Here is a 24,289-nt window from a genome sequence, read left to right on the forward strand (position 1 = left end):
AGAGAGAGAGAGAGAGAGAGAGAGAGAGAGAGAGAAATGGTGCATCCAGATTTTAAAAGCTGCCTAAGGCATGTGCACCAGGGATTGATAATACGCAGATGACGGGGCTCACACATACGCTCAAGGGCTTAGTTAGCTGGGTCCTGTGTGGATCACACGGAACTCTTTAACATCCTCAGGGACCATTAGGCACTTCTGCCTGAGGGCTCGTCTGCACCTGCATGACCCCTAGAACCCGGAAGTATCAGCCTTATGTGGCTGAAATCATTACACTAGGTATGCAGCATAGAATCTCAGTATCTCAGAGGGAGTAGAAAAAGAAATATCAAAAGGTCAATAATATAGAATATAGTAAATTCAAGACCCAGCCCGAGATACACAAGACCTTGAATGGGGTGAGCAAAGGTTTGGATCCCAGCACTGGCAGCGTTGGGTAGCTCGCTGAACCTGTAACTCCAGTTCCAGAGCATCTGACATGCAGAATCTATATGCACATGACTAGCACGCATGCACACGCGCGCACACACACACACACACACACACGATCGTAAAAATTAAAAGCCGCTCTTCCAGAACACTACTGCATCCTTGTCCCCCTCCTGGGTTGTCAGGGTTGCAGTGAGGGGGTGGAGACTGCTCTTGGCTGGAGAAAGCACTTCCTGTCCCGCCTCCGGCCAGAAACTCGTTTGCCCACGGACTTGTTCCCTCACACCCATTTCTGTTTTGTGTATTATTAAAACCAAACCTTGTGGGTGTCTGGGCTGAGAGAATTTTACTTCTTTCTTGTTGAAATCTGTTTTCGAAATGATGGACGTGTATTTTTGTTTTTTTTAAGGTGTAATGTAAATTAGCCTCAAAATGAGTGATTCTCTCCGCCCACCCTGCTCCCCAGCCCCAGCAATCTGAGGAAGAGAAAGTGTTGCCCACAGAAGGGGTCATCTATCTGCATACAATCTGAGTGAGAAAGAGAATCCTTATCAGTATCACATGATATATGTTTGCCCTCAGCCAGTGCCAGGAATCACAGGAATTTGATCCGATGAGTGCCATCAATTTCAGGAACGCAGTGTCACTGTATTTCATTGAGAAAAGGGGGAAAATATCTCTTATCAGCCACTCGAGCCAGCGCCATCTGTTCTACAAAACAGAGAGAAACATAAAGAACAAAGCAGCCAGCCTGTTGTCCTTCATTGGGAATTTAGTCATGTTTCTTAAATGCAAATCACAAACACCATTAGGCTACAGTGAAAGAAACCTTAAAGTACTATTGTTGCTGTTCTTTGTTGTTATTTTTTTTCTGGGATCCACTCACCTCTTCCTGAACTCGTTTTTCCATCCATGCCTTGCAGAGACTCTCTCCTCTTGCTGCATGAACTTCCTCAACCTGCCTTCTTTACAGAGAATCTTATTGGCTCAGCCCAAAGGTGGCAGAGATGGGTAACAGACGTGTGCTTCCTGGACTTAACATCACAAGCACTGTGTTTTAAGGAATGAAAACAGGGACCAACATAAATGTTCAAGTGGTGTGGTCAGGATCCCTCTTCTCCACTGTACATCCTTGGGTTTTGTTCCTTAGGAAATCCAATTCCTCCCAGTGGTCCCTGAAAATCTCAAGGCTGAATCCTCATGCCCTAATAACTCCACCAATTACTGAGAGGGTTTTGTTTTTCTCTTTCCAATACCATGTTGGAAAAGTTCTTGACTAAATTTCCTTAGGTACCTTGTGCCCTTCCCTGCAGCATTTGTTGCTGGAGATAAAGAAATAAATGTTGCTGGGCGGTGGTGCACGCCTTTAGTCCCAGCACTAGGGAGGCAGAGGCAGGTGCACCTGTGAGTTCCAGGTCAGCCTGTTCTATAAGCAAGTTACAGGACAACCAGTGTTACACTGAGAAACCCTATCTTGAAACCCTCCAAGAGAGAGAGAGAAAGAGAGGGAGAGAGAGAGAGAGAGAGAGAGAGAGAGAGAGAGAGAGAGAGAGGTGGTACCTTTGGGACTTAAAGACACAGGCTGAAAATCAAAGTGTTCTTCCTAGTTCAAGGATTAAGATACAAAAAGACTTTACGTTACACAAGAAAACACAAATAGTCGCCAGGCGGTGGTGGCGCACGCCTTTAATCCCAGCACTCGGGAGGCAGAGGCAGGTGGATCTCTGTGAGTTCGAGACCAGCCTGGTCTACAAGAGCTAGTTCCAGGACAGGCTCCAAAACCACAGAGAAACCCTGTCCTGAAAAAACCAAAAAAAAGAAAACACAAATAGTCGCCTCTTCTCATTGTCTCTCTCACTCAAGTATCTATCCTCAGCCCCTGCTTGTGCCCCCAGAGCTCTGGCCATTATTGATTAGAGTGTTTGGGTGAGAATGGCCCAGTAGACTCAGATATTTGAATATTTGGTCCTAAGTTAGTAGAACTGTTTGGGAAAAATTAGGAGGTGTGGCCTTGTTGACAGGTAGGTCACTAGTGGTAGACTTTGAAGCTTGAAAAGCTTGTGTCATTCCCAGTTAGCTCTCTCTCCCTCTCCCCCTCCTTCGCACCCCTCCCTCTCCCTCTGTCTTCTGGTTGTCCTCTCAACATGTAAGCACTCAGTTACTGCTCCAGCGCCATGCCTGCTGCCATACCCCCATCATGTGATGGTCATGGACTTTGACCCCCCTGGAAACATGATCCCCCAAATTAAAAGCTTTCTTTTATAAGTAGCCTTCATCGTGGTGATTTTCCGCAGCAATAGAAAAGTAACTAAGATATAGCATTTGTTTATTTTTTATGCAAAGGCATAATCACATCACCACGTTCCCACTACTCTTAAGAGTACCTGGCACAAAATAGTATTTGGTATTGGTTGAATAAAGGTACCAGCCAACCCCTCACCTATTAATAGCAGATAGCTAGGCAACAACATACAGTAGAGAGGAAAATAAATGACCATTTATCAGTACACTCAGTAGGTGCTTAATAAATGCTCACTGTCCACTCACACAGGAGAGTGGGGAACGGATCCCATCCTCACCCCATCAGTTTAAGGCTAGAAGAGATTACAGTAGGCCCCCTTTATCAAAGAGGATGGGTTCCAAACCCCCAGCCGATGCCTTAAACTGTGGACAGCACTACCGATCTCCACGTGTACTGCATTCTTCCTGTTCATATATATGCAGTTTAACTTCTAAATTAGGAAAAGAAATGAACAATTATAGTAAAACATGGCAATCACAATATTCTATAGTAAACATAAAGCCTGTTAAGTGCTTATTTCTGGAATTTCCCATTTAATATTTGTTGACCCTAGATAATGGAAAACTGGGATATAGAAACTGCAGACAACGGGGGCATAATAAATAGACCCCCAAGGTATGCCACACCTGTTACAGAGGAAGGGCCCCTGACCTCACACTGGGGGAGCTGCCTCTCTACTTGGACTTAGCTGACCAGCATTACTGCACAGGGCTCTGGGGCCAATCGCCAGAGATTCACGTGCACTAAGTAAGTCTTGAGTGTGGACCTTGACTCTGTACCTCTTACCGTTTCCCAAGTGGTGTGGCTGTTATTTCAGAAGCTATATTGTAAGAACCAAACTCTCCTGGGGAGACTGCAACTTCCTACAGTTATTTCAAAGCTGACACCGAACCGCGGGCAGTCTCTGATGGCAAGCTGTGAGCGACAGGCTATGGCGACAGTTCCCCAGCAAACGCCCAATGCTGTGATCCACAAAGGAATCTCTGACCACCTCCACCAATTCCCCAAAAGGCAGACTCTGATTTCCTGCCATTGGGAATGTTTCCCCAGCCACACCCTGAGGACCACTGCCCAGTGACAGAGCCATAAAGAGATCACAAATGAGAACCCTGTGAACCAGCCTCAGAAACAAGAGCTGTAGCTATTGTTAGGAATTTTCCTAACGGGAGCTCCCTGCCGACGCAAAAATCCCAATCAAGCCAAATCACAACAAGCCAAATTAAAAAAAAATCCACGTTTAATAGGAGTCCTGCGCTCTTAGGTGGCCCCGAGGGGAACAGGGAAAGGGTCTCCAAAGATGGAGGCCAGAGACAGGGACTTGGGACTTACAGCTATAGAGAGAGCAGCTGGGAGTGTGATGAAGGAGGAGATGGATTTACTAAACACATATATCTACTGTGGACCAGGTTCCTGAACATCACTGACAGAAATACCTCCCAAAACCAATGGGACAGGTACAATCGGCCCTATTTTCACATCAGGACCAGAGACCAGGACCAGAGAAGGATTACTAATGTGGGGAAGAGTCCAGATCAATCCCACAATTGCTGGTGCTGAATCCTGTCTTCCATCTGCCAAATTAGGCCATAGAAACTGAAGACAGGCAGGAAGAAGTAGGAGGCCCCAGGAGGCAGGAGATGCTTCTATGGTGAGCAATAATAGGCTAGCAACACTGTCCTCTCGGGGAAACTCCCAAACAGATGTCGTTCCTGAGTGCCGAGACAGTGGCTGCCTTCCAAGATTTATCCAGAGCTGTGTATCTCAGATCCTCATCAAATCGAAAATAGTTCCACAAATGGAAAGAAAACCCACCCGCCTAAATAGAAGGGATCCTCGTGTGCTTTCCAAAGAACAGCATCCATTTCTTTCTCTTTCTTACGGCTGGCGCTGAAGTATTGCCACCTAACTAAGCAGAATGTGGCCCTTCTAGACAGCTCAGAATTACTCTCTGGAAAATGAAAACGCTGAACACAGGGACATTGTGTTAACTGGGTCACAGGAAAGACCTATCACTTGGGAACTAAGACCCCCTACAGACACGGTGTTCTCAGTGCTGTCATTTCAGTCAGCAGCACACACCATGAGTTTCCTACAGGATTTCAAAGAGCCATGAAATTACATTTCTGCATTGTATGTATTTTGGCTTTTTTGTTTTGGGGGACTAGTGTCTACATTATGTTTAAAAATATGAGATAAATTTTGTTTGGTTTGTTGGTTTAGTTTGTTTGGTATTTTGGTCTTTTTTTTTTTTTTGCGGGGGGGTTGGTTATTTCTTTTTTCCTACTAGCCATTCTAACTCTGCTTTTAAAAAGGCACCACTAGAAAAAGCAAAGCAATAGTGGTCTCTTGTGGAAATGAACAGCATTTGCAACTGTATTTATAACCTAACACTGAAACACAGGATGTTTTTAAGGTCCATGGTGGAAAGCTGCCCTTTTTCACAGTGGATAGCACTTAAAAGTTGAGGCCTAAAAACCTAAGGCTATATTTAGGAGCCTTTTCTCGGGGCCATGAAATCATTGTTGTTACTGTTTTTCTTATTCCCCAGCAGCCCTCTGCTCAAATCACCCAGGTAAGCCGGAGGCGAATGTTCAAGAGACTGAGATTTCATGGTCCAGCAGGTCCCAGTAGCGCTGTATAAGCACATCACTCCGTTTTCATTAAAAGCTGTTGTCATAGGGGAACTGCAATAATTAAACTCTTTCTACCCAGAGACCCACTCAGAAGTGCACTAGCAACCCATCGACAACTGCTCTTATTTGCTTGTGTCCCTGGAAGGCAAAGAATAAGGGTACAAAAGAACTAGCAGGCTTATAGGAAACACAAAATACGTGGTGAATTTTCCAAGGAATGATGTCCGCTGCTTCCAATGATGGATATTTTTGCCATTGTTTAAACTGGACCAGAACAAACTAAACCTATGGCTTATATTTCACAACTTGAGAAGTTAATATCATTAAAATGTTAGAATTCACTTACAAAATTTAGTATATACACTGCCTTAGTCAATTCCAGTTGACCTGAATACCACAAATTGTCAAGTTGAGTGGCTTACACAATAAACGTTAGTTTCTCATAGTTCTTGATGGAACCAGAGAAACTGCAAGTCTGGGATTAGCATGCCAGCACCATCCAGTTCTGGGGAGTGTTATCGCCTTTGCAGTTTGATGGCTTCCCATTTTTAACTCACAAAGCAGCAGTTATAGGAAGAGCAGTGGTTGGTGCCTCTTCCTTATAAAGACACTAACCCCATCATGAGGGCTCTGCCTTCATCAATTTAATCAACCCAAAGTCCAGCATCCTAATGCCATACTGAGGGCTGCCTTTCAACGCATGAATGGGAAGGAAGGGGTGCAGCCCTCAGCCTGTAGCACACACTGAGAGATGTGTACAAGTTGTAAAGAAAAAGCAGTGACCACTCACATAACTGCTACTCAGGCTATGCAAAAATTTCACTAGTACTTGCCTTAGAAGGCCCTTAAGGGACACATCTGCTCAAAAATAGACCCCTTGTTTTAAGAACCTCTAGATAAACTGGGGTTCAATACCAAAGCTGGCAGCGATCTGTTGGAAGCTGAGTGAATGGAAGCTGGATAGAGGTCTCACAAGATGATCTTAAGGACTGGTTGACTTTCAAGTGTCTATAAACGGTGACCCTCACAGGGGCTATTGCTTTCCCTGGCACAAGCCAACAGTGTGAGTCCAAAGCATTGCTCTGGAGCTGTTAGATCCTGAGAGAGATGCTGGGCCAGGTCATCCCCTGGGTCTTCAGATGATGAGTGCAAATTTAATATACTACCACTCAGGACATATACATGTAAGTTTTACTTACAAGTTCTGGGCAAGGAGGGCTTCATGCATATTCAGTTCTTGAGAAAGGTTTCTTCTGTGTAGTCTTGGCTGTCCTGGAACTCTCTGAGTGTGAGATTAAAAAAAAAAAAAATAAGGAAGGTGAACTGACAGAGAGGAAGTGTGGTGCTGACCAGCACCAGGCTCCTGGCTTGCTTAGCAAAGACAGATCAGGAGAAGGATTCCTGAAGGGAAAGTGGGAGCCCCTAACTATGCTAGGCTTAGAGCTGCTTTTGCATTATCTTCGTTATTTTCACTGAAATATAATATTTTCAGGTTCAAGTCCTCAGACAGGCTCAAAGCTACAGATAAACTCTGTCTCGAAAAACCAAGAGTACCAGGTATGGGTTCTGTTTCATGACATAGGCCCTTAATCCAATATAAAATTGGTTGGTTACTGTGTGGTATATTTTTAAGTAAACTTGACAGTAACTAAAGACATTTGGGACGAGACTCTCAATCGAGAAAATTCCTCCATAACATTTACCTGTAGGCAAGTCTGTAGGGCATTTTTAAATTAATGGTTGGTGGGGGTGGGGTCAGACACTGTGGGAGATTCCATCCCTGAGCAGAGGGTCCTGGGTAAGACATGAGAAGCAATCCAACCAGCAACATTCATTCATCCATGGCCTCTCTTTCGGTTCCTGTCTCCAGGTTCCTGCCTTGAGGTCCTGCCATGACTTCTGTCAGTGATGGACTGTGACCAGAGAGTGGTAAGCTGAAAAAAATCCTTTCCTCCCCAAGTTCTTTTGGTCACGGTGTTTTATCACAGCAAGAGAAAGTCCTACTAGGACAGTTACTCCCATAACATTGTTGCTACTATTGCAACTGTGGGTATCTTTTGTGAGGACAGGTAATGGTTATAGCTCTCAGAGTTTATAACTGGATGAGAGTGATGATAATTCTCCTCTTATAGCAGGCACAGAACCTTATATTAGCACTGTAAATGCTAGCCAGTAGAGACAGAGCTTCTAGAGGAGTAACCGCTAGATTTTTCCATGTTCTATGCCATAAGTATGTGATATCTTCAGTAATAGGGTCTTACCACCAATAGTACTGACAACAACAGCCTGTAGTGTTGGGGGGAGGGTTATTGGGAGCCTTTGGCTAATGACCTAGAAAGATGGGCCCAAAGGGAATGGGAAACCATCAATTATCATTCTGGCAAATGAACACAGCAATATAAATGACTCCTGATGACATATTGCTATCCCCAAGATCAATGCCCCACTCAAATGTCAGCAGAGAAGTGTCTTCTTGCAAATGGTAATTAACACTAACTAACTAACTAGACATGCAGAGAGTGAAAGACTTTGGAGTGCTCAGCCCTGAATGGGTTGTCTTTATCATAACCCTCACCTCAAGGCTCTGGTATAAGGCAGAAAAAAATTGAGTCTGTGGTGGTTTGGATGAGATTTCCCACCCGCCATTGCTGTGGGACAATGATCTTATACCTTTGCCATGAGGCTAGACTCTCAGAAAGCTAAGAAATGGGGTGGATCCAGCTGTCAAAGCCACTGCTTTAATACTAGCCACATCGCTTAGCAAATTAAAGACTCATATAGTCAGAAAAAGAGAGATATACAATAAAGATAGATTCAGATGAAGAAAACCTCTAAATTGTTTACAGTGTGTTTAAAAATTTATGTAGGCTTAGGAGAGAAAATAAAAAGGATAAAGTCCTTAAAATAAAAAAGAAAGAGAAAAGTAGTTGGGTGTGATGGTACACAATTTAACCTCAACACTTGGGAGGCAGACACAGGTAGATCTCTGTGAGTTCAAAGTGTGGTGGCACACACCTTTAATTCCAGCACTTGGGAGGCAGAAACAGGCAGAGCTCTGTGAGTTCAAGGACAGCCTGGTCTACAGAGTGAGTTCTAGGACAGACAAAAATACACAGAGAAACCCTGTTCTCAAAAAACCAAAATTAAAAATAAAAATAAAAGAAATAGAGTTTAAAATAAAGCCATGTAAAGATGGAAAATACACAGAGAATCTGGATACTGCATGTTATTGTGTTGTCTTTGAATTGTTTGATGGCTGAGGAAGAAGCAACAGCTGCTAAAACACATTTGATTATAAACATTGCTGGATTAATTCAACATATGTATTTTGAAAATGCCTTAACTTCAAAATTTAAGTCAAAATATATGTTACTTTGGAGAAGAGGTTTTGCTTTTGTTTCCACAGGAAATGAAAGGCTGTGGATTGATTCTGGGTTAAGAAAAATAAGGTTTGATCAAGAAAGATCCCCTGAGAAATCTCTGATAGGAGTGGAAGGCCTGGATATCTAAGTTCTACATTCAGAAAAGTTTCAAGACTGTTAGCTAAGATGATCAAGCCTCACAGAATACTCCAGTCAAGACTTAATCATAATTCTAAATTTTCTTTAGGTCCCCATAACATGATCAGTGCCTAGAAAACTGTGCCACATTGCCAAGAAATGGATTATGAATGTTTTTCTTTGTTTAGAGTGTTGGTTACAAGTTGTTACGAATAATGGTCTGGAAAAAAGATAAACAAAGGAGATTAGATTCAGAGTTCTTGTTTTTTTTAAAAAAAAAAAAGTTGGGGGAAGTGCTGTGGGACAATGGTCTGGTGCCCTGTAAAGATGTGTTCCTTGTATTTTAATAAAACACTGATTGGCCAGTAGCCAGGCAGGAAGTATAGGTGTGGTGACCAGAACAGGAGAATTCAGGGAAGAGGAAAGGCTCAGTCTGCAGTCATCACAGAGGAAGCCAAACACAGAGGAAGCAGGATGAGAATGCCTTGCTGATAAAAGGTACCAAGTCATGTGGCTAACACAGACAAGAATTATGGGCTAATTTAAGATGTAAGAGTTAATAAGAAGCCTGAGCTAATAAGTCAACCAGTTTATAATTAATATAGACCTCTGTGTGTTTTGGGGGGCTGACTGGCTGAGGGACTCAGCAGAACAGCAAACCTCAGGCAATACTGCATAGGTATATACATTTGCAGAGTCTCCAGTTGATGAAATGTGCCTTAATTAGGGTTACCATTGCTGTGATAAAATGATCAAAAACAACTTGAAAATAAACAAAACGTTTTATCTCATTCACTGTTGCATATAACAGTTCATCATCAGAAGCAGTGAGGGCAGGAACCTGGAGGCAGGAGCTGATGCAGAGGCCATAGAGGGGCACTACATATTGGCACGCTCTCCATGGATTGCTCAGTCTGCTTTCTTATAGAAGTCAGGACCACCAGTCCAGGATGACACCACCAACAATGTTCTGGTCCCTCATCCATCAAACACTAATTAAGAAAAAGCCCTACAGGCTTGCCTACAGCCCAATATTATGGAGCTATTTTCTCACTTGAGGCTCCCTCCTCCCTGATGGCTTGTGTCAAGTTGACTTACAATTAGCCAGCACGAACTGCTTGGAATGATTAGGAGGCATGGTCTTGCTGAGGTATGTGTGGCCTTGTTGGAGGAGGTGTGTCACTGGGCATAGACTTTGTGGTTTCAAAACCCTACACAGGCTCAGGCTCTCTCTCCCTTTCCCTCTCCCTGTCAGCTGCCAGAGTGTCAGGATATAAAGCTCTCAGCTCCTTCTCCAGCAGCATGACTGTCTGCATGCCACCATGCCCCCTGTTGTGATTATAATAGATTAAACCTCTGAAACTGTAAGCAAGCCCCCACTAAATGCTTTCTTTTTTTAAGAGTTGCCTTGGGCATGGTGTCCTTTCACAACAACAGAAGATGAAGGCAGAGCCAGAGGTGCTGGGTTACTTTCAGGAAACAGCGTTTACCAGACACAACACGGCAGATGCACATATGAACTCATAGAGATTGTGTCAGCATGCGCTAGACCTGCACAGCCTCACACCAGATAAAATCTTAAAACAAAGGAAGGGCATTGTGCACAAAGTCCCACCCCTAGCCAATGAGCTATTCACAGATGAAGGTTTTTGGAAAAGGAAAATCTACTTTCTTTGAATGAGTGACACTGGGTGTCACCCATACTCCAGGCCAGGCCCCATGCATAGAAGTAGTTAGCCAGCACAAATCAGACTCAGTGTTCTTCCATAGCTTTTCCCTTTACTTTTGTTTTTGAAAGAAAAAACATAAAATTAGGTGAGTTGGGAGGAGTTGAGAGGTGGGAGAAAAACTATGACAAATATATGCTGTGTGCAATTCTCAAAGAACAAAAATATAGTAGTTTCATTCATTTTTGAGAATTTCATACATGCATTTTGAACATATTCCCCTCACTCCTCCACTAACTCCTCCCAAGTTCACACCCAACCTGCCACACTTTCCCAACTTTATGTACTTAGTTTTTCTTTAAAAACAACAACAACAACAACAACAACAAACTCCAATGTGTATTGACCATTTAATTATGGTTGTGGGGCCAGCCACTAGGGCATGATCAACCAATCAGGAGCCACATCTTTAGAGAAGCTAAATAGCTCCTCAGCTAGGAGTAGGGGCTCATGAGTCCCTCCCTGACCACCAACATGGAACATGGGTATCAGACAGAACTGGAACTTGACCAGAATGACAGTTCACTTGCTTGTGATATGGGAAGATATGTTATGAGCATATTATGTCAGAAAATCCAGATCCTTCTATCATGTCAACTTATTGAATAGCAATAAATTCACAAGCTATGTTAGTTTCATCTAATTTGACAATTTGTCAAAAAAAATCCTAATTTCACTTGATGGCTGGCCATTGGCACATACAGGTCCTTTCATTCCCATGTGAATTATTGGCATTAATTCTCAGGTCACATATCCACTTCTCATGGTAACATACATGAGAGATACACCATTGGATGAGTAAGAAAGGCTTCAAAGAGGATGCAAAGTTCAGAGATGGCATCCTGAAGTCAGCAGCATCAAGGCGACACAGGTGCAGAGATGTCTGTAGGGGACCAGACGAGACATCATCTAAACTGCAGGTGCGGAGCTGTTTCAGCAGAGATGCCAGATGCAAGGCTGGGGGCAGGACATTTAGAAGGTCAGTTTTGAGTGGACTGAGAGTCCCTGTCAGGAAAACTGGGCTTGAGCTGGATTCCAGGGACAGAGGCAGGACAGTTTTCGTGGATGAGACTCATGACAAGTGACTGAGAGACTAGTTATCAGGGCTGCCGCATTCAGTCTTGGGGTAATGCTTCGATAGATCCAGAGGAGGGGACTTTTATGGTCCTCTGGTGAGACCGATAAACTCATTGTAGTTGGTGTTCCTGATATGATATATTTTCAGTTGTCATTATTTAGTGCCACAGATGAATAATCAGCATGAATTTCCTGCTGTGCTGGCAGCTGGTAGTCACTTACTTGTGTAAATATGACAAAGATATAGACTTTATTGGCACTTAACTCAGAGTAAACTAGGTTCAGGCTGCTGATTGTACCAGAGAGTAACCAGCAGCTGCCTGTTCTCATGTATTCCACACGGAAACCAAGAAGTCTGAGATTCAAAGTCTGAGAACGAGGCAGCAGGGCCTGGCTCTGAAATGAAGTGTGTCATGGGCATGAACCTGAGAGCAGTCTCAACCATAACCCCACAAAAGAACGCAATGCTTCCATTTAATGAGCCTGGAAGGGCCTTCTGTTGACATTCTGAGGGCTAGGGGCCCTTCTTCTCACCTACTCATCCTAGACAACTGTTACCTCAGACATCTACACATGCACTTCCATCAGACCACTGCACAAATACAATCTCCTCAGGGCTGCCAACCCTAGGCAAAGCATCTAAGAAACTCCATCCTCCACCTGTCTCTTTATCATGCTTCATTTTTTTCCTTCATTTTATTTTTATTGTTTGAGAATTTCATACATGCATAGAATGTGTTTTGATCAAATCCACCCCAGCTCCTCCCTTCGGATCCTCCCCTAGTCCTCCGCTGTTTGCTCCTCTGTCTTGATGGAGGAGGGTCATCTGTCTATGTGTTACTCTCATTGGTTAATAAAGAAACTTGGCTTTTTGACAGGACATGATTTAGATAGGTGGAGTAGACAGAACAGAATGCTGGGAGAAAGAAAGCATAGTTGGTCAGACGCCATAGAGCCAGCCACCAGGCCAGACATGCTGAATCTTTCCTGGTAAGCCACCACCTCGTGGTGCTATACACATTAATAGAAATGGGTTAATCAAGATGTGAGAGTTAGCCACTAAGCAGCTAGTGCTAATGGGCCAAGCAGTGTTTAAAAGAATATAATTTGTGTGTTGTTATTTCGGGTGTAAAGCTAACCATGTGGGAGCCGGGCAGGACAAAAAACAGGCCTGCTCGCCTCCTCTCTACACTGTTTTCTGTCCTTTGTTTTTAACACCGAGTCACTCAGTGCTACCATCTTGTGCATGGGAGTAGGACTACCTGGGGGAGCATGAACAGTCTCTCTAGGAACTCATGCCCGAAGACTTTCTCCATCTGCCAGCAGCCACCAATAACCCCTCAACTACGGCTAGGGCTTCCTGAATCCTTGCCACAAGCATGCTGGGTTTGGGCTGACACGTTCTTGCAAAGGTCTTGCACATGTAGTCATAGCTGCTCTGAATTCATACGGACGGCAGCCCTATCCTAACAAATACTGTTTCGGGGCAGATGGGCACTAACGCTGGCTCTTACACTCCTGCTAGGTGAGGTTGACCTTGAACTTTGCACCCTCCTGAGTACTGGCACTATAACCTGTTTCACTCACCCACTTGCTCATCTCTAAGTTGTTTTCTGCTATCCACCATCAAAAACATCTTGCTGGTCAGACCAGGATTTCCGTTTGTTTGCCCCCTTTCCTGAGATCCCCGAAGTATACTTGGCAGATTCTGAAAATGAAATAAGTGAATGTTGTTTTTTTTTTCAAAAAGTCAAAGTGATATAAAATTATAGGATTTTACAACATTTTTATGCTAAGTTTTAGCAAAATTATGTCACTTATGATTGTTGACTTTTGTGCAGTGTGGAAATTTTCCCTTTTTTGTTTGCTTTGTGCTGTTCCTGTTGTTGTTTTGGTTTGGGCTGTTTTTGTTTTATTTTGACAAACAATTCTGCTTTGAATAGCCCTGTCATCAATCAATTTCTTATATCCAAAGGATAAAAAGTGGATATTTTTTGTATAGGGCCAGAGAGTGCATATTTGGACGCCTGGAATCCATAAGGCCCTTGTACAACAGAAGCAGTCATTGGCTATTTATGAGCTAAACAGCAAGATTGTGCTCCAGTAAAACCTGTAGTGGCATTTCATTTGTATTTCAATTAAAAAAAAAAAGCTTGCCTGAAGATCAGAAAAGGAAAACAACCACACAGGTCAACCTTACAGACCAGGCAGCAATGACACACACCTTTAATCTCAGTATCCACACTAGTTTGCCATAGAAACCAGGCGGTAGTGGTGCACGCTTTGCTTTTAATCCCAGAACTAGAGAGGATTATAAAACGGGAGGAGACAGCTCTCAGTCACAGTCTCATTCTGAAGTTTTCTGGGGGCAAGATCACTATTTTCGGACAGTAGCTGGCTGCTTTGCTTTTCTAGTCTTCAGGTTGAACCCTGATATCTCTGAGTTTTTATTAACTGTGTAACAAAAAATTAACAAAAATGTTGGGTCTGGAGAGATGGCTCCGTAGTGACTACTCACAAACATCTGTAACAGTTATAGAGGATCCCTCACCCTCTTCTGACCTCCAAGGGCACCAGGAATGCATGGGGTACACATACATACAAGCAAAACTTCTATGCACATAAAATGAAATAAAAAAAAAAAACCTTAAATCACAATGAAAAAAAAAAGGTCCTATGCACTGCAGCTGCCGAGCATGGTTGTTTAAACATGGAACTGCCAATGACCCTCTCGGTAGCTGAACAACCTAGCTGCTGGGTCAGAGGGCACTTGGGCATTCAACTCTGCAAGATAATGCTTATCGTCCCTCCAAAATGGTTTGTGTTTAGCTTCCCACTGACAATGTATATACACAAATATAGAATTCACTTGGAGGGGCTTGACTTCTAAAAGAAAGAAACTTTTAGCTGGGCTGTGGTGGCACACGCCTTTAATCCCAGCACTCAGGAGGCAGAGGCAGGCGGATCTCTGTGAGTTCGAGGCCAGCCTGGTCTACAAGAGCTAGTTCCAGGACAGGCTCCAAAAGCCACAGAGAAACCCTGTCTCGAAAAACAAAACAAAACAAAAGAAAAAAAAAAGAAACGTTTTCAATAAAATCTTAATTTCAAAACTAATCACATAGGGTCAAGATACATGACTCAGCAGTTAAGAGCACTGGCTGCCCTTGCAGAGAAACTGGGTGTGATCCCATGTACCCACATAGCATCTTCCTGCCTGTAACTCCAGTTACAGGAGAGCCTAGGCCCTTTTCTGTTTTCCATGGGCACTGCATATGGTTCACAGACATGCATTCAGTCAAAAAAATCCATACACATAAAAATACTGAAATATTTTTTAGTTTTTTGTTTATGTTTTGGTTTTTTGACACAGGGTTTCTCTGTGTGTAGCCCTAACTGTCCTGGATATCACTCTGTAGACCAGCAGTTCTCAACCTATGGGTCTTGACCCCTTTGGGAAACCTCTATCTCCAAAAATATTTACAATTCTTAACAATGGCAAAATTAAAATAAAAATTAAATACTTAAACAAAAATAATTAATATAAATATATAAATAATTAAAAATAAAAAATAATTTTTAAAGGTTTATTTATTTTATGTATATGAGGGCTCTATCTGAATGTATGACCTTATGTTAGATTAGGGCATCAAGTCCCACTATAGATGGTTGTGAGCCACCATGTGACTGCTGGGAATTGAACTCAGGACCTCTGGAAGAGCAGTCAGTGCTCTTTATCTATGAGCCATCTCTCCAGCCCCACAAAAAAAAATATGGTGGGGGGTCACCACAACATGAGGAAGTGTCACAGCATTAGGAAGGTTGAGAATCGGTGCTGTAGACAAGACTGGCCTCAAATTTAGAGATCCACTTGCCTTTGCCTCCTGAGTGCCTGGATTAAAATCTTGTGCTACCACCACCTAGCCTAATTTATAAAAACTTAAATAATTATATATACAAGCTGTTTTATATTAATTACAATGTTAGCTAAACCCTGATGTTTATAATATGTAGAACTTACAATTTTAGGAAAGTCAACAGACCACCATGTACAGTATTTGCCAAATTGTACACACTTGCAGTGTACATTGTAAGACTTCAAAGGATTATTCTAAATCAAGACACTGAAATCCTGGGGTGAGAGAGGAATGGACATTCCCAATGATAATAGGAAAAAGAGGTGATCTAAAAATTCCCAATAATTTATGGAAACACATGCTTTAATAATTGAGGGTACACAATCAATTGTAATGATTTTAAGATTTCAATAGATACATTTGAATAAGTAACTTATGAGCTAGCAGTGCAGCTCGGTGGTAGAATGCCTGCTTACCACACACAAGGTCGTGGGTTCTACTCCTAGCAACAAAATCTAAAAACAAACAAAAACCCTCCACAGTTGTTAACTTTTAATGCCATGGTTTGGGGCTGGAGAGACGGCTTGGTGGTTGAGTGCACATTGCTCTTTCAGGAGTTTCAGTTCAGTGTCCAGCACTCACACAGTGTGGCTCACAACTGACTCTAACTCCAGCTCCAATGGGTCCAACACCCTCTTCAGCTTTCGGCAGGCACCTGGCACACTTGTACACACCCTACACAAAGTCACATACATAGGTAATCAAAAATCAAGTATAAATCATGAAGTAGGGTGGGTGTGAAGGTGGGGAGAATCCAGGTGGAGCTGGAGAAGGGAGATGATCAAAATCTGTTTATGAAAACAATTTCAAGCCAATAAACACACAGAACAATTTTAATCTTAAAAAAATTTAAAGTCAACATTTGTTTAAAAAAAAAAAGTATTGTCCAGATAGGTTTTTTAATAACAGAAGATGATCCTAAAAACAAAAACAAACAACTTTCCTAAGTAGGCTTTCAGGTTTGTCAGTCCATGTTCTGTAAGGAAATAATTGCTTACCACAGACAGACCAGTTTCTGCAGGGCTGAGCTTCAAAATATCCCAGCCAAAGAAAGTCCAACTTGTCAAGATGGTGTTTGAGGAATCTCTTCCAAGTGGGCTTTTTTGTGTGGTGAGCCAGTGCAGACCCCCTCTCCCCCAAAGTAATCTCTTCCCACACCCACAGAGTCACACAGAACACTCCAAGTTGAGGTGAAAAGGTCTTTATTGCCTGAAGCATTGAGGGCCCCAGCACCCAGTACTTTGAAGGTCTGTGATGTGGAATTCCCCTTTGTATGTGTTTCATTACCATTGGTTAATAAAGAAGCTGCTTTGGGCTTATGGCAGGACAGAATAGAGCAAGGCAAGAATTCCAAGCAGAGATAGAGGAGGAAAAGAAGGCGGAGTCAGAGAGACTGCCATGTAGCTGCTGAAGGAGACATATGCCCTGGAACCTTACTGGTAAATCACGAGCCTCATGGCAAAATACAAAATAAGAATGGGTTAAGATGTAAGAGTTAGTTAAAAAGGAGCCTGAGCTAATAGGCCAAGCAGTGTTTTAATTAATATAGTTTCTGTGTGATTATTTCAGGTCTGGGTGGCCAGGAACAAACGCGCCCTCTGCCTACAGGTCTGCCCATCCCACCCAACCTCTCTCTCTGGGAAGGTGACCTGGGATGAGACATGTTGCACTGTGTCCTCTGGGAACATTCGTCTCACTTCTCCCCTGAGACAATAGAGACAATTAACACTGGTTCCCAAAAGAACTGGAGGTCAGTGGTCCAGACTGGTCCAGTGCTGACTATAGGGAAGATTATTTCCCCAGTGCATTCACAGGTAGACACAGAGAGACAGAACTTGCCTCCATCACTGAGGTGTGTGTGTAAGGTTGTTAACCTATGCGCAAGCTACATATGACAGGTGAGTCCCACAAAGATTGGCGACATGAAGACACAGTTATCACCAGTTGCCACTTGGGCCTCATGTACTAACACAGAAGAATGGTAGAGGTAACACAGGTAATGATTTTAGATGCTGCCATTAACACGTTCTGACACATGAGGTTGTAGTATACTCTGCCCTCCTAAGGATCATGGGAGTCCAGGTAGTATGACTAAGAAACGACTTGAGGGTAAAAACTGAACCCAAGTCACACATTCAAAAGGGACAAAACAGAGCTTCCAACCAGGTCTATGTGAGGCTAGCCCACACCTCCTACAGGCCTCGGGAAACTGAGGCAGGAGGATGGCAAAAATAAAAACATAAAAAGAATTACTTTAGATGGCTCAGTGACAGAATACCTACTTAAAGCCCTGGGCTTACCCCAGGACCACATACACACTTTAAATATATTCTAGGATTCTATACGATGGCTCCGTGGGCAAAGGTACTTGTGACCAAGCCAATCCTGAGGACCCAGAGAGTCGAAGAACAACTCCCACAAGTTGTCCTCTGACTTACACCCATGCGACCCTACCCCAACACACATACATAAACACAACATTTAAAAATAAATAAAATATACACAAAGGCCTATCCTGGGGAACAAATACACCTTGACCTTTGTTGTAGGAAACACAGGTACTTTACACACGCCAGGAGCTGTACTTCACACATGGGAATCTGTCCCACTCCTCGCCCTCTTCCCCATGACAAGAATATTGAAGCCATCACTGTTCAGTCCTAAATGAGCCTCAATATTCCTATACCCGCCCTCCAAAGAAAGGCATGGGGAACTGGGAGAGGGGATGGGTGAGAACGCTGTGAGCTATCCTCTGCTGGAGACAACACTGTTGCTGCACACGTGAACACCCGTGCAAGACGGGGTCCTTCACCACGTCCCTCCCCAAGGAGCTACAGGCAGCTAATGGTGCTGCAGGAAGGAAGCCTTACTTCTCAGTGATTTAGCTGCTTCTAAGCTGCCCCTGTGCCAGTATATAATTCCTCACCCATGCTCATGAAAGCAACCCTAAAGAAATTCATTGACACACACCCCAAAGTAGGAGCAGGGCTTGGGAAGAAGAGTTTAATGGGAAGGTGAAAAGAGGTTAAGGGGATAATGGGAGGGTAAAGGAGATACAGAGATAATTGGTCAAAAACTGTGTGTCAAACTGTGTCACAACCAGGCATGGTGATGCGAGGCTTTCCCTAGTCCTAGCAAAGGGGAGGTAGAATCAACTGATCTGGTCAAGTTCAAGACCAGCCAGAGCAACATAACAAAGCACCCATATTGGGCTACTTACAACTGCATGAAACTCCAGCTACAGGAAGAATCTGAAGCCTCTGGCCTTCACGGGCACCTGCATGCGCATGCACAGATCCACACATGGACCATAATTAAAAGTAATAAAAATAATTTTAACTTGCTAGTCATAGTGCAAAGTTAGGACCCACAGTCCCTGGCTCTCAACCAGGAAGCTCTGTCTTCACAAACGACTGCTCCATACCACTCAATACTGGCTGGTCAAGGATGTATGCTCACAATTATTGAGGCAAAGAACCTTGGGATACTGGATAGACACCAGAGACAGTATCTATGTGATCCTCGTTTGTTGTCTCCACGAACTTGGAGCAGCGTGGTTTTATGAGGACGGTACAAACCCATGGCACTTCACAAACACAGGCAGAACACCTTAGAACGGTATAGCACTTAAAAAAAAACTTGTGTGTACATGAGCGAATTTGTGTGGGTGCAAAGGGAGGTCAGAGGAGGGCATCAGATCCTCTAGAACTGAAGATAGAGGAGGTCGTGAGCCACCTGATATGGTACTATGATTCTAACCCCAGTCCCCTGGAAGTGCTCTTAATTGCTGTGCCCCCCCCCACCCCCCAGTAAAAGTAGAGCTCTTCCATAAAAGCAAATATTTCTTATCTTAGGGCTCTCTCCTGAGCCTTCTGGCACTGCTCAGTCCTCGGTTTTTTCAGAACTGCCTATAGCCCAAAGATGGGGACACCGAAATGCCACAAAAAGGATCTGCTAACTTTACCACCAGAAACCCGAGAAAGCAGTGCAAGAAGGGAGGGTAGACTTCTATAAGCTCTTCAAGCTTCCTGAGGACAACGTTCCCCACGTCATCAGCCAAGGTGACCCTGTTTGGTTTTACAGATAGGTAACCCAGGCTAGCCTCAAGCCTCTGGAGAGTGAGGAATACAGGCATGCGCCATCACTGCCCAGCACCACTACCATCTTGCTAAGGACAACAGAGAACAGGTAACTGGTAACAAGTCTGAGAAGGAACCACTGGAGGGGAACCAAGTAAGGGGGTAGCAATGGGACATGTCAAAATTCACAACGTCCACAGTGAAGGACATTATTCAAACACAAAGCTGTGACAGAGAGATGTCTCAAAGCTTAGCTGCTGAGGGAAACTACAAAACAAAATCTAAAGAGTTTAGTCATCAAAGTCGATCATTTCTCTAAAGACTTTCCCCTTTTCCTGCACAAAAATGAATATATCCAAGTATTCAAAGGAGAAACACAGTGACAACTCAAAAAAAGAATCTTTTAATAAAAATTATTCATAAAAATCCTAATAAATTTCAAAGAGCAAGATATTCCTTAGTACATTTATAAAAGAACATTTGGTCCTTTTACAAAAATCTCCCATTTAATTTAAATACATTTCTTATTTACAGATTAAACACAAAATATCAATGGTTGTCAAGCATATTGCACATCACACAGAAAGAGAAGCATTTGTGCATCTCGGTAAGTTATCCCAGAGTTTCCAACTCTAGATTTTTGTTTTGTAAAAACAGATTTACGTTCCGTGTGTGTAATAAATAAAAACATAGCTTTGTGGCTTGCTATTGAACGCTAAAACAAAAGACCTGAAAACCTCTCAGAAAGAGGAAGGTAGTAAAGTAGGGTTTCACAGGTACTCAACATCTTTAGGAGATTCACATCCAAAATCAAGAGGGACCATGACCCTGAGCCCTGCTTAATCGGGGCCACATTGCCCCACCACCATACATAGCCTTCTCCAAGTCACAAGGAGTCCCTGCCCCGCAGGGAAGAGGCACTAGAGTAGGTGCTGGACACCTGGAACAGAAAAGCAAAGATCAGCACCTTCTTCTCAAGTCCCTGTTCAGCCACTCTGTGACTGCAGTGACCACTCAGGCCTGGCCTCTGACCAGCACTAAACGTGTACATGTCAAGAGAGCAAGACCTCAGAGCCCTGAAGGGAAGGTTGTCTGATGTAGAGTCTATGAGACCCAAAGTGAAGAGCTACAGTGGGCACCCATCCACCAACCGAGCTGAGGAGATGGCTAAGAGGGATATTTTATTCCACAGGGGTGAGAGGAGAGATGGCATGGAGACATCTGCACTTAATCACACCAGGAAAATATTGAGTCCCTGACACTCACCTACCCTCATGTGCTTTCCCTTCAGCACACAGAAAACTATTTGAATATCATGTGCAGAGGCCACAATCCAAGACAAGAAAAGTCCTAGCAATTCAGTTACAAAAAGCCAGCTCTGGCAGATCAGGAAGAAACTAAAGGGAAGCTTTGGGAAACAAACCTGTTTTTCATAATGGCCAAAGCAATCTGAGAACCACCAAGCATTCCTTTGTGTCCCCTCTTCTAGGAGAATGGAGTTTCTCTGTCACAGTGTTTAGAGCAGCTAAGGCAAGCCTATTGGTTATAGGAGAACCAGGCTCTACCACACCTAACCATAAGGCAGCTTGTTACACTTCAAACATGCTGGCTGAACTGGACACTAGACACTGGCTACTCCTGGGAACATAAGCATGGTCCACTCTACAGATGTTTCAAACATCTGTGAGGCTATCTGTTTACATTCCAGATATTCTTGGAACAGACGAATGAATTAGAGAATTTCTATCCATATTTCAGCACGCAGACTAGAAGGAACAGCAAACATACTGCAAGATATACATAGCAGCTGATGACATTCTGATTGTTCAGAAAGCAAGCAAGTCAGCTTTGAACTTGACTCAAATGCTTTTTATATGACTGGCAGCGGGCAGTGTTCTTCACCTGGCCCCACAATCATTGAGCAATCTAGAAGCTCAATAACTATGACTTACAGGCATTGTCTTACTTAGCCCCCAGTCTTCTCAACAGGTAAAAAGTCCAGTACCCAAAAGTCAAGAGGGTTTGAGACTCAATAAAATGCACTGCATGTCTGCCTGTACCCCCTGAGAGCCACTGAGAGCACTCAAGGCACCATGATACTTCCAGACACAGATCACTATTTTAGGAGCACAGGGAGAAGAAATAACCCAAACCCGTTCGAGAGTGATAGGTGAAGGCCAGGTGAGAAGACTGCTGGGTGCTGACATACACTACTGCTGCCACAGAACCAAAGAAATGGGAAGACAGTAGAGAGGAGAAGCACGGAGATGGTGCTTTCTTCCCTGAAAGGTCTTCAACTGTCCCTAGTGGATTGTTCACAGTCACACGTGAATTTGCCTGGAGCAAAGGTTAAAAAGGGAGGGGCGCACACACACGCCTGTACATGCACATTTTTAACACTTTTACTAAATTAACAAAAACATAAAATAGGTAATTTTCTCAAAGCTTTTTGTACAGTAGATGAGACACTGTTGATACATATAGAACAATACTTGTGAAATCAAAGAAAACAAGCATTTAATATTTGTAACAAATAAATAAAACCAATTGCATAGTAAGTGTTTAAAAGGTGACACATTCACTACTGAAATCCCCATTCTAAGAATGCCAAGGAACTGAATGACATATCTCTTTTCAAAACAGTAACACATTTTGAAGAATAGAATTTCTCTCTTTTGACTAAAATCAGATGGTTCAGAGGCTTTTTTCCTAGCTACAGAACACTGAAATGAACTAATCTTAAGTGCATAAACAGTACAGGGAAGACACAAGACACGTGAGGCTGGATTGGCTTTCTCATAGATGCCTCGCCCTTTGCCTAGGATGCCTTTGGACATGTCACAATGCAAGGAGGTCAGGCTCCAGGGTCAGACACAGCTCTGTTTCTTAGGAACAGTCAGTGTAAATTCAGAGAGCTTTCTGTTTGCTAAAGAGAATAAAAAGTATCTCCTCTTAATTTCCTCCTTTATGCCTGGCTAAAATCACAGGTTAAAAGGCAAAGACTGACAAATTGGTTTTCAGGAATCTTCCTCATGCCCACCCTGCTCTTAATTGGTTCTATCATATGGCAATATAAAACCAGCTGTCAACAGTCACCACAGTGGCTGCGATAGCCAATGGCCCAAACAAAACCCATAAGGCACTAATCTAAAGCCTGTATCACATAGAGAAATGGCTCAAGGATGTCAGAAAGTCATCTCATCATTTCTTTGTCCCTGATTATCTAATTGGCACTACACATAAGACAACAAGAACAGAAGACTAACCCAAAGACGGTCAGCGTCGAGCATCCTTGGTTATGAAACACAAGAGATGGAAGCTCACACAATCCTAAGGTTTTCCTCTCCCTAGAAGGCACCTGGTTCTGGAACCATGAGTTCTTCAGGTAAGTTGATGTTGAAAATAAATGCATTATAGCTCAAAAGATCTGTTATCTCGTAGATTCCAATCTAACTTTAGAGGCTACCTGGAGGATTTCTGGCTAGACCGTTACACTAAAACAAATAACACTGTATAAATTACTTTAAGACATAAATAGACCATGTGATCCAAAATCATGGCTGGCTATTTGGGAACAGCATGATGATCACATAAGAGAGAGAAGGGATGAGATTTGCATTGCTGTAAGTAGTGATGCCAAGTAAACCTCAGGACCTTTCCACAGGACTTTCATCCCTGATCCTCTAGCAGAGAGGTAGCAATACTTCAGCACAGCAAGTGGAGACAAAGTGACAAGAGACAGGCATTCTACGTGTGAAGTTGGGAAGAACAATCCAAAGAGGCGCAGCCATTGTGCTTAAGAACATCAGCGTATCACAAGAAGCTCCCATATAGCTTCCTGTTTCTAATTGTATCCTTCAGAAAAATACAGTGTTTTATTAAAGAGAAGGGAAACACTAGGTGCAAGAATCAACCAGAGGTAAGAGCTGGACAGAAACTTCTACCGCATCATAGACAACAGACTCCAACCCTTCCATCTTAGAGGAGGTTTTGGTATGCTTGGATTTGGTTTAAGGTCTGACCACACTGAGGTGAGCAGGTCAAATCAAGCCAACCATCTGGTCGATCTGGCGCATGTAGACGCTCTTCAAGGGCAGGGAGTATCTCCTCTCGTCAGGAACACGGTTGCACTGGGAAGACAAAAGTAGATTCGGATTAGAACCCCAAGAAACACGAACCCACGGCAAGTGACATTCTGAGACAGAAGCTTCTTTGTTATGGGAAGCTGCTCGGTGCATTAGAGGGAAGTGAACAGAACAACACTCCTCACCTTCCCCACCTAAGGGGCCAGCAACAACTTCCCGCCTCCAGTTGTACCAAAAACAACTCCAGAAACTGCCAATGTCCTTGAACTAGTGACCTGACTCAACTACACAGAAAGTTTGAAGCCAGACAAGGCTACATGAGATCCTGTCTCAAAACACAAAACAATAATAAAAAGGTGATTTTTAAAAGAGTGACTGCTTTCCCTGTCCTCCTGGAGGGTGGTAAACAGTCTTCCTGAAGTATTCCCTGGGGACACTCTCCTCACCCGGAGGAATGTGCTTTCATGGGTGAAAGCAACACTCTTTCTTGCCCTCTGGCCTGGGTGGAAGCAGCCCAGGAGGAGCACCAGTAAGAGATCAGGAAGA

The 24,289-nt window shown here is 43.3% G+C and overlaps 1 protein-coding gene across 1 annotated transcript in view; it reads right to left on the reverse strand.

Annotated features, from left to right (window-relative positions):
- Window positions 1-20,089: 20,089 nt before the first annotated feature.
- Window positions 20,090-24,289, reverse strand: part of Edem1 (ER degradation enhancing alpha-mannosidase like protein 1) — a 30,708-nt gene continuing 26,508 nt past the window's right edge. Inside the window, exon 12 of the mRNA XM_057784045.1 lies at window positions 20,090-23,788. Coding sequence (XP_057640028.1) covers window positions 23,699-23,788 — 90 coding nt within the window. The 3' untranslated portion in view covers window positions 20,090-23,698. The remainder of the gene's footprint in view (window positions 23,789-24,289) is intronic.

This window comes from Chionomys nivalis, chromosome 1 (assembly GCF_950005125.1).
Source record: "Chionomys nivalis chromosome 1, mChiNiv1.1, whole genome shotgun sequence".
Lineage (NCBI taxonomy): Eukaryota > Metazoa > Chordata > Mammalia > Rodentia > Cricetidae > Chionomys > Chionomys nivalis.